General features: G+C 46.3%; 1 protein-coding gene across 1 annotated transcript in view; it reads left to right on the top strand.

Moving 5' to 3' along the window:
* Nucleotides 1-14,989, top strand: part of Galnt18 (polypeptide N-acetylgalactosaminyltransferase 18) — a 311,052-nt gene that overhangs the window by 217,207 nt on the left and 78,856 nt on the right. Inside the window, 2 exon segments of the mRNA NM_001079884.1 lie at nucleotides 7,904-8,087; nucleotides 9,739-9,936. Of these exon segments, the coding sequence (NP_001073353.1) occupies nucleotides 7,904-8,087; nucleotides 9,739-9,936 (382 nt within the window).

Raw genomic sequence — 14,989 nt, 5'->3', positions numbered from 1 at the left:
AAAATGTAACTTTTTACATTTTACATGGCAGGATGCCATGAGGGTTGGATGGGATACTATGAGATAAACCTGGTGGGCCCAAGCACAGAGAATGTTATAGGAAAACTCTGCTAATTAAGGTCAATGTCTATCATTGTCTGGATAGCCTTCTGGGCTCAGCACAAAATGGTGGACTCCCTGTACTAGCAGATTTGTAAAGAAAATGGATTTGAGGGTAGAATATAGTAAGTAGATGACCCTGAGAAGCAGCAGTGGCATTCTCTCTTGGACAAGGGTAGGAGGAGAGGGTGGCCCTAGGAACATTTTGCAGGTTGGATTTCCCAGATAATGCAGGGGTGGCAATGACTCCTAGCTTGGGTGGCCTCCTTTAAAAAAGATGACAAAGCAAGAGTTCCAAATAAGGAGCAGAGAACAGCACTGCTGGAACACACAGCATGCCCCCATGGTCTCCTGGTGTTCTGTGCTGAGCGAGGTATAAACTCTGTCCTTCTAATTGCACAGATGAGGAACCCAAGACTCTAGGAGACTTGTTTGCACTGGTCCCCACAGCTAGGAAGTGGCAAAGCTGAGAATGAAATCAACTTGACATCTTTTCAGGAAGAAAGAAAAACAGGAGTGCAGCAGGAGGACCTTCTGGGTTCTGCCCTGTCATCCACCCCTTCACATAGAGCCTTCTCCTTGAGAATAGATTATCTGAAGGTGCCCTATGAACTGAGGAAAGGGGTGTCCCACTTTCCCATCTGATGAGCTGTGCCTGCTGTAGAGTGTAAATCTGTGTGATACCTGCAAGTCCTTGGGACTCATAAATCAGCCAGATAGAAGCAGCTGGGTACGTGGCCTGAGTAGTGTTAATTTGCAGAAAGGAAGATCTGACTTTCAGCCAGGGGGAGCCTAAGTGTAGATCCCTGCTGGTAACTCCAGAGCTTGGGGCCAGAGGTGTATCCTCACTGGTTTTGTAGAACAAGCCTTACTGGTCCCTCCCTCCTGTGCATCTGGACCATGCTATGTAAAGCCTTGGACCCTTCACTTGTCTTCATTCCAAGGTGGCACTGACCTCTGAGCCCTGTGTACCAGGCTTTCATCACTTGTCTGGTGCTGTGGCACTGAGCTTATCCCGTTACCTCTCTGGGCTCTGAACACTACTTCATCTGAGGTAACAATAAATCAAGAGGAGAAAGATCAATTTTCAATCATGGTTTCAGAGGTTCAGTACAATGGCTAATTGTTTCTTGTGTTTCCACACCTGTGGGGAGGCTAGAAGGGAACATGTGATGGAGCAGAGGGGCTTGCCTCAGGCAGCCATGGAATAAGGAGAAGGAGAGGAGTGACAGGGAGATCTATGTGAGGAGGAAGAGGAGGAGGAAAAAGAAGACTATGTTGACTACAAGGAAGACAATGACTATGAAGAGGAGGAGGAGCCCAGAATCCCGATTTCCTTTTCAAAGGCATACTCTCAATGACATTTTCCCTAACTAGGCCTCATACTCACCACCTCCTCCTAACTCACTAAGTAGTGAATTTGTAAATGGATTAATATATTCACGAAGTCAGAACCCAAATTATCAAACCACTTCTAAACACTGTTGCATGGAAAGTCAAGTCTTCAACACACGATCCCTGGGGGTTTATTTAAGATCCACACCATACACAACTATACTATGGATGTTAGTAGTGCTGAATGAGTCCTTTGTAAAGCAAGTTTAGGACAGTACTGAGCCCATGGAGGTAAATATAGGAACCTTACCCATGAACGCCACTCTCCGCAGGGTGGGAATGCATCTTATTTCAGATGTCCTCTGTGTGTCGTGATGGAATGATGGACAGAAGACTATAAGAATGGATCTAAAGCAATGAGTACACTGTCCATCACATGGTGAGTGGGGAACTGCACCCTCCCTGCTCTGGTTATAACTTCTGGGTTACAGTGCTGGAGCTGACTCACTGTGCAAGCCCATGGATCCTACACAGTGCATCCCCTTCTGCAAGCACAGTGCTCCGCTGCTTGAGATTAGTGGCATCAGGCTGGGGACTTGAAATAACATGTGCTGGGGAGGAGTAGGGGAGACTTTACACCACAGGCATTGATAGGCATTAGAGATGGAGAGGGGAAGAGAGGAGGAGGAGGGCAAAGGAGGATGAGTAAGAATGGGGTTTGATTAGAGCTCAGCATATCTCTGACTACTAGAGGAAAGTTTTCGTGTCCTCTGTCACAGTCACCTTCAAAAATCAATTTCAGTCACTTTGTAGTGTGTGACACAGTGCATTGGGGACAAACAAGCCACCATGTAACAGAACAGAGAGGATGAATGGGGCTGAAGCCTGGCTTTGGAGACAATTTTGAAGTGCATATTTTTTGGTGGATTTGGGTGTTCCTGGTGTCAAACCATGACATCACGGAGTAGAATGAGAAAAAAAAAACATGGGGCTCTTTAGTAGTAACCCTGGGGTTTTCTTCTAACACTTGGTCAGACTAAATTGATGCTTGCCCCAAGAAGATTGTGTTGGTGTGCCTGGTCCCCATGGTCATGTTTTTTAGCCTTCGGGGGTGCTCTTTCATGGAACACTTTCCCAAATCTTTGCTGAACTCTGACAGCTCAGACCGCAAATAAGGGGACTATTTAAGACCATTTGAAATCTCCCTCAGCTCCGGCCGACTTTGAAGAAGTGCAGCTCTTAATGTAGCTGGACCAAAGTGTCGGGGGCAGAAGAATGACCCAAGGAAGACATTGGAAACCTGCCAGGGAGTTGACTTGAAAGCTTGTCTGGTATGATCTCACAGAGAGAACTAAACATGCATCAAAGTGGTCTGTTCTGGAATCCATGATGCTCTGCCCAGGTTACCTTACCCATCAGTATGGTCCCCGAGTCCAGACTCTTCATGGAGGATGTAATGTGTATCAACTTCTTTCAGCTGTCTTTGACTCCTCAGTGCATGTGACAGTCATGCCGTCCTCATGTAGACTCTCCGTTTCAACACCATCAGTGGCTGGCTGTTGTTCACACTGACCAGTGGAGGTGAGGCAGAGGGTCAGGTAACACGATGATCCAGGCTGGACTTGCAGGGACAGTCTTGAGGCCAGCAGGAGGAGTGACCAGAGGGAAACATAACAGTGATCTGTGTAGAGGACAGCTGGGGAACTGTTCTCCAAATATTTGGAAGCTGGAGGATAACCCCAGTGTCCGTCACTGGCCTGGACAGGATCTTTCCTAGTGAGCTAGGCTGGCTGGGTACTGAGCTGGAGGGATCCACCAGTCTCCATCCCCGGCATGCTGGGATTAGAAGTACATAAAACAGTGATGGGCTTTCTACGTGGCTCTGGGGATCGAATTCAGGTCTTTGTGTTTTCAAGGCAAGCACTTTATCAAGTGAGTCACCTCTCCAGATGTCACTCACTAGGTGACTAAGCCAACTTCTTAGTGTTTGCCTCCTGTGCCAGAGAAAGAATGAGGAAGTTCTCCGAAATCCTCATGTGAACCTCATGCCATGGTTTTACAGTGTCCCATCCAATGGTGTGGGAAGCTATGCCTTTCAGAAATGATAAGGGTCTGGAGAGGCTGCTCAGTGGTTACAAGCACTTGTTGCTCTCACAGAGGATGCACGTTTGGATCCCAGCATCCACATGGCAGCTACCAGGTGTCTGTAACTCTAATTCTAGGGGATTTTCTGCCCTCTTCTGGCTGCTCTGGGTACTACATGCAGGTAGTGCACAAGGTTATGTGCAGGCTAGACACATTTTTCAAAATGACAAGCATGCAGGCCCTTCCCTTGTAAGTGAGACTAAATCCCTTATCAAAGAGACTTCAGAGCATTTATTCCATCAACTTGGCTTTGTGCTGTGTAGGAATAACACGAGTTTCCCCTTCTACCCTTCCTAGATGCTTGTGAATTGATCTTAGACAGTCTAGCCTGCTGAAATGTGAGGGAAGGGGTCTCTGCTTAATGACCCAGAATGTATATTTGTTAGAGCCAGACTCTAGGAAGGACTTGGACAACAACTCTACTCCTATAACCTAATTACCTCCCCTTCTTCCAACTTCTGAGTCCATCACGTTGGAGATTAGGATTTTAATGTGCATCGAGTAGAGCCTAAATATGAGTCCACATAGACTATTTTGCTCACAGCCACAACAATTGGGAAGTGTGTGAAAGTGAAGTTGGAAAAATGAACAAATGGATGAGTAGCCTCTCCCTCCAGTCCTGCTCAGCACACAGAGAAACACTGAAACACAAAGAAGAGGTATTGGTCTACCTCTCCTTCCTTGGCAAGGCTAGCCGAATCCCTCAGAAAAAACAGTTGTGCCTCTGCCTTCTGAAGATTATAGAGACCCATGAACACCAACTTCCCAATATTTTGGTTTCCTTCACACTAAAACCCATGGTGTCCAGCTAAGCATTTAAACCAGATTAATAGTTGTGGGGGCCTCGTCTCTTGTCTACCTGTGGGCCATCACACTGGAATACCACAATGATGACCATAAAGGGAAAGAGCTCTGTGCAACCAGGATGCTGGATTCCCCACTTCTCATCACTGACTCAGTCTGAGGGGGTGTGAGCGGGCTCTTGGAGGAACACTCTGTGTGGGTCCATGGAGCACAGCCTGTGCCCTCTCAAGGCATCATCTGCACAGCTTACAGAAGTTTCCCAGGTGTCAGCAGAGCAGGACAGCAGGAGAGGGCTGGAAGCACCACACACACAGGAGGATGCTTGGCCCCATGCAGGACATAAATTGTTTCTCTGTCAGCACTGGCTGTGGACAGCTCCTACACTTGCTCTCAGTCTGGAAAATGCCACAAAGAGTAGACCCCCTGCCTCCTGGCTTCCGCATACACCATTAAGTGCAAAGTATAGTTTTTCCACTCTGCAGTTTCACCCCATCCTGCCCTTCTATGATATTTTATTAAACATTACTTATATTGCTTTTTTAAAAAACATACTTTTTCAGTGAGGCCTATGATGCAGGCATGTAATCCCAACTATTTGGGAGGCAGAGGCAGGGGGAATCATTGATTGAAAGCCACCATGGATAATTTAGTGAGACACACACACACTCTCTCTCTCTCTCTCTCTCTCTCTCTCTACATATATATATATATATACATATATATATGTATATATATACATATACATATATGTATATATATATATATATATTTGTAGTTGTATAAGATCTTGGGCTCAATCTCCACTGCAGATGCCCCAAACAAGTAAATAACTCAAATTTGTCTTGTAGCTTACGTAGGAGAAACATTAAAAATAATACATCCTTCAGGTTAGAACTCAAAAATCTTGGGTTAGGTAGGGAAGTGAGATGTCACTCAGAGTATGATGATGTGTCATATTTATTCCCAAGCTTTCGAGTAGCTGCAGCCAAGGCTGCTGTGGTCAGTTATGTGCTCTTGTTTAGTTAAAAGAGGAAAGAAACCATTTTTCTATTTTGCAGCAAGTTCTGAGAAATGTTCTAAATATATAAAATATTTAACAAGATATATACTATAAGCTATATATAATGCATAACATATAACTCACAGGCAACATGTTGGAAAACAGTCTCCCCGAAAACATATAAGTAGCTAGGAGGGATCTCACACTTTAACAGCTGGCAGAGGGTGAAGGGAAACATCAGTTTGGGTGAAAATGCTTGACAAAGACTGGCCAGACCATTTTAAGCATTTCAATTCCCCTTTCCTCTCCTACCCTGTGCTCTTCCTCTCCTCTCCCTCCTGCTGCTTACTCCTCCCCCCTCTTTTCCAACCTTCTTCCTCCCTTTCTGCATTAGCAGTCACCGGCACATGTTTGAATCTGAGCACGTTTGGAGTCCAGTTGACTGTGGGTGGATTTGCCTTCATCTGGCTCCCTGGTGACAGAGACTGTAAAGGAACTACATCCCTGAGCAAAACCAAATATGTCACACTGCGTCTTCCCAGCTGACCCTTCTGTGTCTGATACCATTTCTGAGCCTGTTTTAGTCTCATCCTACTCTACATCAGAATAGTTCACACACTGGCTTCAAACATCAAATGATAGTTGGCATAGAATCCTGCAGTCAGATATGAATCTCCGGGTAGCTTGTCAGCTAGCTGGTATCTGCTCTGGACAGGTCATGGATTCATCTGGCTAAGTAGTGACCTTAGCATCACTTCCTTAGGGCCAGAGGATCGCCAATAATGGCTCTACTTCTTTGTCACTCAACCTTGGCGGGGCTAGCTTTAGCTTCCAGGTAGCCAGAAAAGAAAGGCTGGTTCTTCAAGTCCCCTGAGGTATACAAGGGAGGGCACGATGTCAATGTGGGGGTAGAATTCCTAGGGGGAGCCTTTGGTAACATCCACAGCATGTCTTTGTCAGTATGTGTACTAGCTAAGGTATGTACATTGAGTACATGCAGAATCTGTATTTCTTGATTCAATATGGAATACAGACGTGCCCTCGTCCTCTGATAGATTTTCTCCTGGTAATATTAGTTGGCTCAAAATGAGTCCTGCTCAGCAGACTGAGAGGAATCCCAGGCACTTGCTTCCCATGCTGTGGAAGCATAACGATCACTGTGTCCTCCCAGGATGAGAATCCCCATCGTGGAGGTAGAGAAACAGCATGGTACGCTCTAAGCCAGGCCCAGTGACAGTGGGTAACAGCCCACTGTCCCCTTCTTCCCACAGCACAGTGACTGTCATTGATCTCCCAAAAACATGATCCAGGCAGAGATAGTCCATCTGAAGTCTTGGCCACTGGGGCTCCTCTACTTGGCTGAGAGGAACAATGGAGGAAGCTGAGCAGGAGGTGGCTGCTAAGCCAATGAGAAGCCTGGTTCGTCAGTTACTTTTCTCACTGCTCTGGTCAAATACCTGACAAGAAGTAATTTAAGGAAAGGGAGGTTGTTTTGGCTCATGGCTTCACAAGTTACAGTCTGTGGGAGTCCTAGTCTGGACCATGTGAGGTGGGAAGCAGAGTGGACTACAGATCCACCCCTTAGTGATCCACTTCCTCTAGCTAGTTCCTGCCTCCCAAATGTTCCGTCACCTCCAAGTTGTTGTTCAGTGTAGGCTGTTGAGTGACCTGGGGAGAGGAGGAGTCCCAGTGTGATCCAGGGTTTTCAGGTCAGAAATGTGATGCACATTGGTATCTCAGTCACAGGCTGGAAAAGAGAGCATTCTAGGCATAGCTGAAGGGTGTGTAAGTGACCCTTGTGATATTGCCACCTCTCCAGCAGGAAGGAGAGGGATGAATTGGCATTTAAAGGATGTGGTGTGGCCCTAGGTAACATTCTTATCTGAGACATATGGCAGGGACAATGCAAACAGCAAGTTCCTGCCCAGCCAGGACAGAGCTCTACTACCTGGAGGCTTCGGGGTTGGAACAGATCAGAGCCAGAAGTCCTCCTTCACCAACAGGACAGCACCAAGTGGATAGAGGCAAAGGTGGCTTGATGTAATTGTCCCCCAAATGGTCCCAGAACAGTGCTGGGACACATACAGCAGCGCCCACTAGCTGAGGACTAAGAGTCCAAACACATGAGAGAACAGTTGTATTATATTCCAAATTTTGATGGCCCTGGGTGGTCAAGTCCATAGACCAAGCATAAACCCAACTCCAATACTCACATGCTGTATAATGCTGGAAAACTGATGAATTCTCTCCGCCCCTGTTACCTTGCTGTGATTGATGATGGTTGAGACGGTGTATGTGAGTGCTTGATGAGTGCATGATGCTGGGGCTCAATGCTTCTTCCTGTTTCCCCTCAAAGCTGAGCTATGCTGGCCACCACCGGAGGCCAGAGAAGGCCTGGAGATGGGGTGGAGTGTTCTTGCCTCCTGAGAAGGGGTGATATTTCACCTTAGCACGGTGGATGTTTTGCTTGCTTCTGCTCTTTGTTCTTACTTGGCTAAAGAGGCATTTTCTCACCAACAGAGGAGCTCAAAGAAAAGCTGACTGAATATGTGGACAAAGTGAACGGGCAGAAACCAGGCTTCATCAAAGTTGTGCGGCACAGCAAGCAGGAAGGCCTCATCCGCTCCAGGGTCAGCGGCTGGAGGGCAGCCACAGCCCCTGTGGTGGCACTGTTCGATGCCCATGTGGAGTTCAATGTGGGCTGGTGAGTGCCTTAGGGATGAGGAGTGGTCCCAGTGTGATCTGGTGTGATCCAGTGTGATCCAGTGGGCTTAACTCAGTGCATTCTGGGAATCTTAGTCATTAGGTGGGGGAAGAGGAGAGAGTCATGAGCACAGCTGAGGTACAGGTATGTGAGTGAACCAAACCTTGCAATAGGATTGGGTCTCAAGTAGGGCAAAGGGTCAGAGGTCAGCACGTGAAGGGTGTGGTACATCAGATCATGAAGACAAGTATACACAAAAGGCAAAGCAAAGAGTTGACTCAGTGGTTAACAACACTGGCTGGTCTTGCAAGGGACCCATGTTCAATTCCCAGCACCCCAAGGTAGTTCCCACCCATCTATAACTCCAGTTCCAGTGGATCCTTTCCCTGCACACATTTTGTGCATATACATACATACAGGTCAAACATTCATAAATAAAATTATTATTATTATTATTATTATTATTATTATTATTATTATTATTAAGTCAGAGAGGCAGAGAGTTCCTGTCCAGCTGAGCACAGGGATCTGTCATCTGCAGGCAGTAAAATTGCAGTAGATACAAGACAGATACCTCACCTCACCTCACAGTGAGGGCAAGAACAAATGGGCAGTGGTGGGTGTAGGTGGCTTCCATTCTCAACCTCCATTCTGGCAAATTTAAGACAATGAGACTTCCTTTCTCAAGTCAGCTCATTTAGGTGCCAGATGGGGTAAGAGAAGTAACCAGAGGCTTCTGTAGCTGATTCCCAACCCTCAGAGGGCACCGGATGCTGCTGTCCCTGCAGGGCTAGGATGCTGTGGTGGTACTCACTGTGCACGGCTCTGTGACGCGGGAGCACAGATACTCAGGTTAACTGTGAATAGCTGAAATACGTAGTCTTCTTTTGCCCTCTTTCCTGTGTGCTCAGTAGCGTAAGTGTCTCTACTCCCCTTCATACCTCCATGGGGGCAGCCTCCACCTGAGGGGAGCAGGGCAGCAAGGGCATACTGGCAGCAAGGAGTGTCAGAGCCTACAGGCAGTCTGGGTGGGGTGGCAGCATCACAGCCTTGAACTAAGGCTGCGGCACAGTCATTATGTTATCTTTGAAGTCCCTATGTGCTATTTGTGGCCATTTAAAAAGCATTTCCACTGGATTTATGGCCAGCTGAGGAGAGGGACACTTACTATTTCAAGCTGATTTGAATAAACAATTATGAACAGAATATATTATTAATGAGAAACTTATCATTCCTGTTGGCAAACACATTATTCTCCCACTACCCAGAGGGGCCTGCCAGTCCACGGAGAAAGCCTGGATCTCCCACCACTCATGAAACAGTGGAGAATATACCTTTGCCCACACCACCTGCCTCTTCCTTTCTTCTTCTTCTTTTATTTATTTTTTTAATCTTGAGTTTTGTCATGTAGGTAAAGAAAGGGAACTCATAGGGGCTGGGTGAGAACCTCTCAGTTCAGCTCTGGATGTGCTGAAGGGGCTACCGAGCTTTGTGCCAATCTTGAAGTCCTTAGCTTAGGGGATGTCAACTCCTGGGGATGCAGAACACCATTCTCTCCGTCTTTGGGGAGCAGGAAATTCTTCCTCTTGCTGCTGGGAGATGAACACACCCACCTTGGCAGTGGAAATTGATCTTTCTCCTTCCTGCTCAGGGCGGAACCAGTCCTCACCCGAATCAAGGAAAACCGGAAACGGATCATCTCACCATCTTTTGATAACATCAAATATGACAACTTTGAGATAGAAGAATACCCACTGGCTGCCCAAGGCTTCGACTGGGAGCTGTGGTGCCGCTACCTGAACCCACCCAAGGCCTGGTGGAAGCTGGAGAACTCCACAGCCCCAATCAGGTATGGCGCCCTTCGCCTTGGTCTCTCTGCCAAGGCCTTCAAGCAAGGACTTCCCTCCCTGCCTGAGCCCGATGAGGCAGCACAGGGAGGGGGGAGTACACAAGAGTTACAATGTGATCTTTAGACTCTGCTCACAAACTCTCATGGTCTCTTTTCAAAGAACCACGGGAGCAATCAGAACTCCAAAGTCTCAAAGGCACTTATTGTTAAAAACCAGACCCACTTTTTTTTATTTTATTTAGGGTTGTGTGTGCTTGTCTGCATGCATGGGTGTGTGCATGTGTGTGCCATGTGTTTAGGTACCTGAGGAGGTAGGCATCAGGTGCTCTGGGACTAGAGTTATAGGTTGTTCGTTATGAGTCAGCTGACGTGAGTAGTAGGAACTGAACTCAGGTCATTATGAAGAACAGGAAGCACCCTTAACAGCGGGGACATCTATTACCCCACAATTACTTTGTGTCACATGTCCAGCTGCAGGTATAAAGTACTCAGTGGTAGAGATTCAGGGTAAGCAGGATGTGATCTCCAAGCACTTCAAGCCCAGAATGCATCCAGGATGAAGCACAGTATAGGATGAATAATTCCACCGGGAAGGGGAAGCATTTGAGCTTCAGGGGTGAGGAGAAGAAGGCTAGGTTGAGAGTGACATATGTGACAGTTGAGTCGCAGGGAAGGATGAGAGAGATCACATGGAGAGATGTGAGCTGGGCAGCTCTTGCTATGAGACCAAGCCAAACCACAGGACAGATGTACCTGGATGGTGTTTGGGTATTAGCCTATAGAACTCAGGCACAAATGTCCTCCAACTGCATTTTAAAAACACAAAACTCGTTCTGCCTTTGATGCTGTCTTCCTAGATCCCTGAATGACTTCCCTCTGATACCTTAGGACTCCTGTAGTACTCAGCCCTGCCAGCCTTATTTCTGTGTATTGATGACTGGGCAGACATCTAGTTCCCACCATTAAACAGATAAATGGCACCAGAAGGTGACTTAGGGGGCCACCTTGGAATAAGAACCCAGTCTTACTTTGTACTGCAAGAGAGAAAAGATTATGAAAAATTTCATTCAAAGAATCAATATCACGAATGTTATTACTGGAAGAAGAATTTCATGCAGGAAACAGAATGGAAGAAAACCCTCCTGTGGTTTCTTTTGTGACTTTCTCAGTCTGTCTTATGTTGCCATAACAAAATACCAGAGTATGGATAATTTATAAAGAATGATATTTATTTAACTCACTGTATTAGAGGCTGAAGATCTGAGCCTGAATGGCCCCGCCTGGCCAGCCTGTGAAGGTTTTTAGTGTATTCACAAGGTAGATGACATCATATGGCAAGAGCAAAGAGGGAAAAGCCACACATGGACAGCCCACGTATGTAAAATGAGCTCGCTTTCAGGTGTTTCTAACCTGTGACCCTGGGATGTGTGCATCCTAGGACAGGCAGATATAACTGACACCCAATATAGTTGTAGTTGACAGAATCATATCACAATGTGAAAGGATGACATTAAGATCAAGAATTAATTTGATCCCCTCAGAACTACACTTATTCACTGTCATGCATTTCATTTGTTCTTTGAGAAATTTATATATGCATATAATGTCTTTTCATTAGATCCACCCTTCACCCCCAGCTTCCCCCAGACACCACACACAATCTTCCTTCAAGCTTCATGTCTTTATTTTCTTACTCACTGAATCCAATTAGTACTAGCGATGTGTACTTGAGTGTGGGGCTAGCTGCTGAGTAAGGAGAACCCTATTGAGAGCTGCATCCCTTATAAAAACTGACTCTCCCCTGGCCAACACCCACTCCTCATGTGGGCGGGCCTTCGTAAGCCCCTCCTCCATCCATGGTGACTTGATCTTGTGTGCAGGTCTTGTGCAAGCAGCCACAGATGAAGGCTGTACCTTCAGGGATCACTTTCATGGTTCATTACTGCATTACTCCCACATGAGTGTGGCTGCCCTGGGACCCACTCACCTTCAAAGGTTCACCTCTTAGAGACCTCCTACCTCTCAATGCCAAACATCTAGCATAGGAACCTTTAGAGGGGACAAAGACAAAGCATATCCAAACTACTGCAGCTGTCTACATCATTGTGTGTATTAATTTGTTGGGAGTATGCTGTGTGCAGGGCCCAACAAATATACACGGTCTGTCAGGGCCATATTATAACCTGGTGTCGACTCATTGTGAAACACGATGAGACCAAGACTGTGACAGGAGAATGGTCCTACTGAAGGCTGAATCAGTGGAGCCAGGTTCTACTAGGATCATCGGGACTCCAACCCCTTGCTCAGTTACTGTTGAGATGAGTTCACAGTGTGTGGTGCATTCCTGCTTTAGTCTGCCCAATGCCGTCAGAGGGAAATTTATCTCCATGCTGTAGGGGTTCTTACAGATCTTAGCTGTCTCTATTCTGCTCACCCCCAAACATAGCATGCTGGTCTTAATTGGCAGAGCTGTACCCTAGGCCTCTACTAGAGGATACCATACTGACCATTTATTCGCTATCACCCCACAATTAGTATCAGGAACGTAGATTACAGAAATAAGATTCTGGAAGCTTTGGGGGTCATTTCTGTTTTTCTCCCTAGAGAATGACAAGCTTCATAGAGACAGATTTTATACAAATGCACTGTAAGCACCACAGAGCTTCATTCTCTGGAGCTGCTTTACTGATTTGCCCACACATGTTACTATACATAGAGTCTCTGTTGTAGTGTGAAATGCCATTTTTAAGATTTTTGTTCAATGGGTCCCCAAGGTGGCTGACTGACCCACTCAAGAAAATCCACATGAGAAATTTCTCTCAAATCTACTACTAGTCAAAGAAAAAAACCAAGAAATCAATCAGTTCATTTCTCCCTGAGAACTGTGAATTTTGTTTCTAAGAATCTGTATGTTCCCTTTCATTCAGCTCAACAGGAAGCTCAGAGCCAATATCTAGGCTCACTTTAAGAACTGTGATGGAGAGCTAGGGAGATGGCTCAATGATTAGGAGTTCATGCTTTTCTTCTAGAGGACTCACATTTCCTAACATCCATGTCGGAGTCACCTGTAACTTAAGTTCTAGGGGATCTGATGCCCTCTTCTGGTCTCCACAGGCACCTGTACTCGTTTGGCAAATTCTCTCTCTCTCTCTCTCTCTCTCTCTCTCTGTCTCTCTCTCTCTCTCTGTCTCTGTCTCTCTCTCTCTCTCTGTCTCTGTCTCTCTCTGTGTCTCTGTCTCTGTCTCTCTCTTTGTCTCTCTCTCTACACACACACACACACACACACAGAGAGAGAGAGAGAGAGAGAGAGAGAGAGAGAGAGAGAGAGAGAGAGAGAGAGAAATCCTTTTAAAGAACTATGAGAGGGCGCCTCAGCCTACACTTGCTTTCTAACTGCCTCCAAACTATTGTAACCTTTAGATCTTTCTAGATGCTATTTATATTTTCAGCAGATTTTAGTTTTTTCATAAGCTGTGTCTAATCCTTTTGGGGATTGAGGGGAGCTGTTTATCCTAATTCTGCCTAATACAGCATCTAGTTATTAAGTCACAGACACCCCGAGGTGTCTGTAATCACTTGAACAACTGCTCTGGATTTTGTGCCCTCCCTAACTGGGTCTGGAAGTGAGAGGAAGGCCCTTTCCCATTTGTCCTATGACTGCAGTTCTGATATCCCCAACACATCCAATATTCAGAAGTTTGGAAGAAAAGGTGAAGACCCAGCCCTGCTTGCCAATGCTTTCAAACTGTCTTTATTTGGAGAGGTGAATCTCTGAGTTCCTTCACTGAGCAAATGATTTTCAAGAGTTGGTCATGTCCAGAGCCTTTGAGCCCTTTACCTCAGTCCACAGGATGTTACCACACAACTAGTGTAGTTATCAATGTTTCTGGGTCAGAGGCCTTGTTGATGGAATGACCAGCACAATTCACTCAGGCATGGTGCGAGGCATGTTGGGGAAAATGATTTCAGAAAACTCCTTTTACTGGGATTGAACCCAGGGCTTTTGGCTGGCTAGTCAAGTACTCTACTGCTTAGCTACATCAACAGACAGTGAAGCTGCCTGCAGAAGGACATGGAATTTTGTGCTGGGAAACAATCCCAGTGACAGATATCTGGGGCCGAGCTCGGTCAGGGTCTCAGATTGGAGCTGTACTGCAGTATTGTAGGTGTGAGCATTAGGGGACATGAGCGGGACTCACTAGTGAAGTGCTTCACAGAGAATTGCTACCATCAGGGGAGTGAGCAGGAACAGTGGGGGCTGCATCTGCAGTGTTTGTCATCTGATAGCCTTCCTTGCTGTCAGGCCAGGCTGGAGGATTTGGTGAAGGAGAGGAAGGGAGAAACCCTTAGGAGTGAGAAAACTATCAATTACATGCAAAGGGACCCATCTAGTTGGAACTAGAAACCTACCCAGGTGCAGAAAGGGCTGTTTTCTTAGGGAATGCTGATGCAGGAGGATGCTCAGGCACACAGGCACCCTGGAGTCACAACACCAGACTGTATTCTAAATGACTTTACTTCCACAGATTGTAGGGGTATGCATATTTGTGTTCTTAGAGCAGACTGACACCCTTCTTTAATGGAGAACACCAAAGACAGACATCGGAGGTGAGCATATAGGAATGACAGTGCTCTGACTGTGTGTCTTGAGAAGTTCCTCAACCTCTCTGAGCCTCTGAACCAGAATCATGGGCACCTGTAACATCCAATCAGCCATGATCTTTGCCCCATTCGTTACATGTCTTTCCATATTCCTCTGTATCCTCACCACCTTTCCTGGAAACGGGTGATGTCTCATGCCCCCACCTCCTCTAATCAGCTACCCTATAGTGTCCCCTCATGTCATCCAGAATGACTTGGAACTCTATGTAGCTAATAATGATTCTGAACTTACTATTCTCCTGCCTCTGAGTGCTGGGATTGCAGGCATATGCTCCCAGGTCTAGCTTATACAACGGTGGGAATAAAACCCAGGGAGGGTCTTATGTATGCTGGACAGCACCCCACTAACTGAACTAGATCCCAGCTTGCCTGAGTATTTCTTATAAAAAAA

Source organism: Rattus norvegicus, chromosome 1 (assembly GCF_036323735.1).
Source record: "Rattus norvegicus strain BN/NHsdMcwi chromosome 1, GRCr8, whole genome shotgun sequence".
In the NCBI taxonomy this organism is placed as follows: Eukaryota; Metazoa; Chordata; class Mammalia; order Rodentia; family Muridae; genus Rattus; species Rattus norvegicus.
Note: the sequence above shows the minus strand (reverse complement) of the source record. Positions and strands in the feature narration are given on the sequence as shown.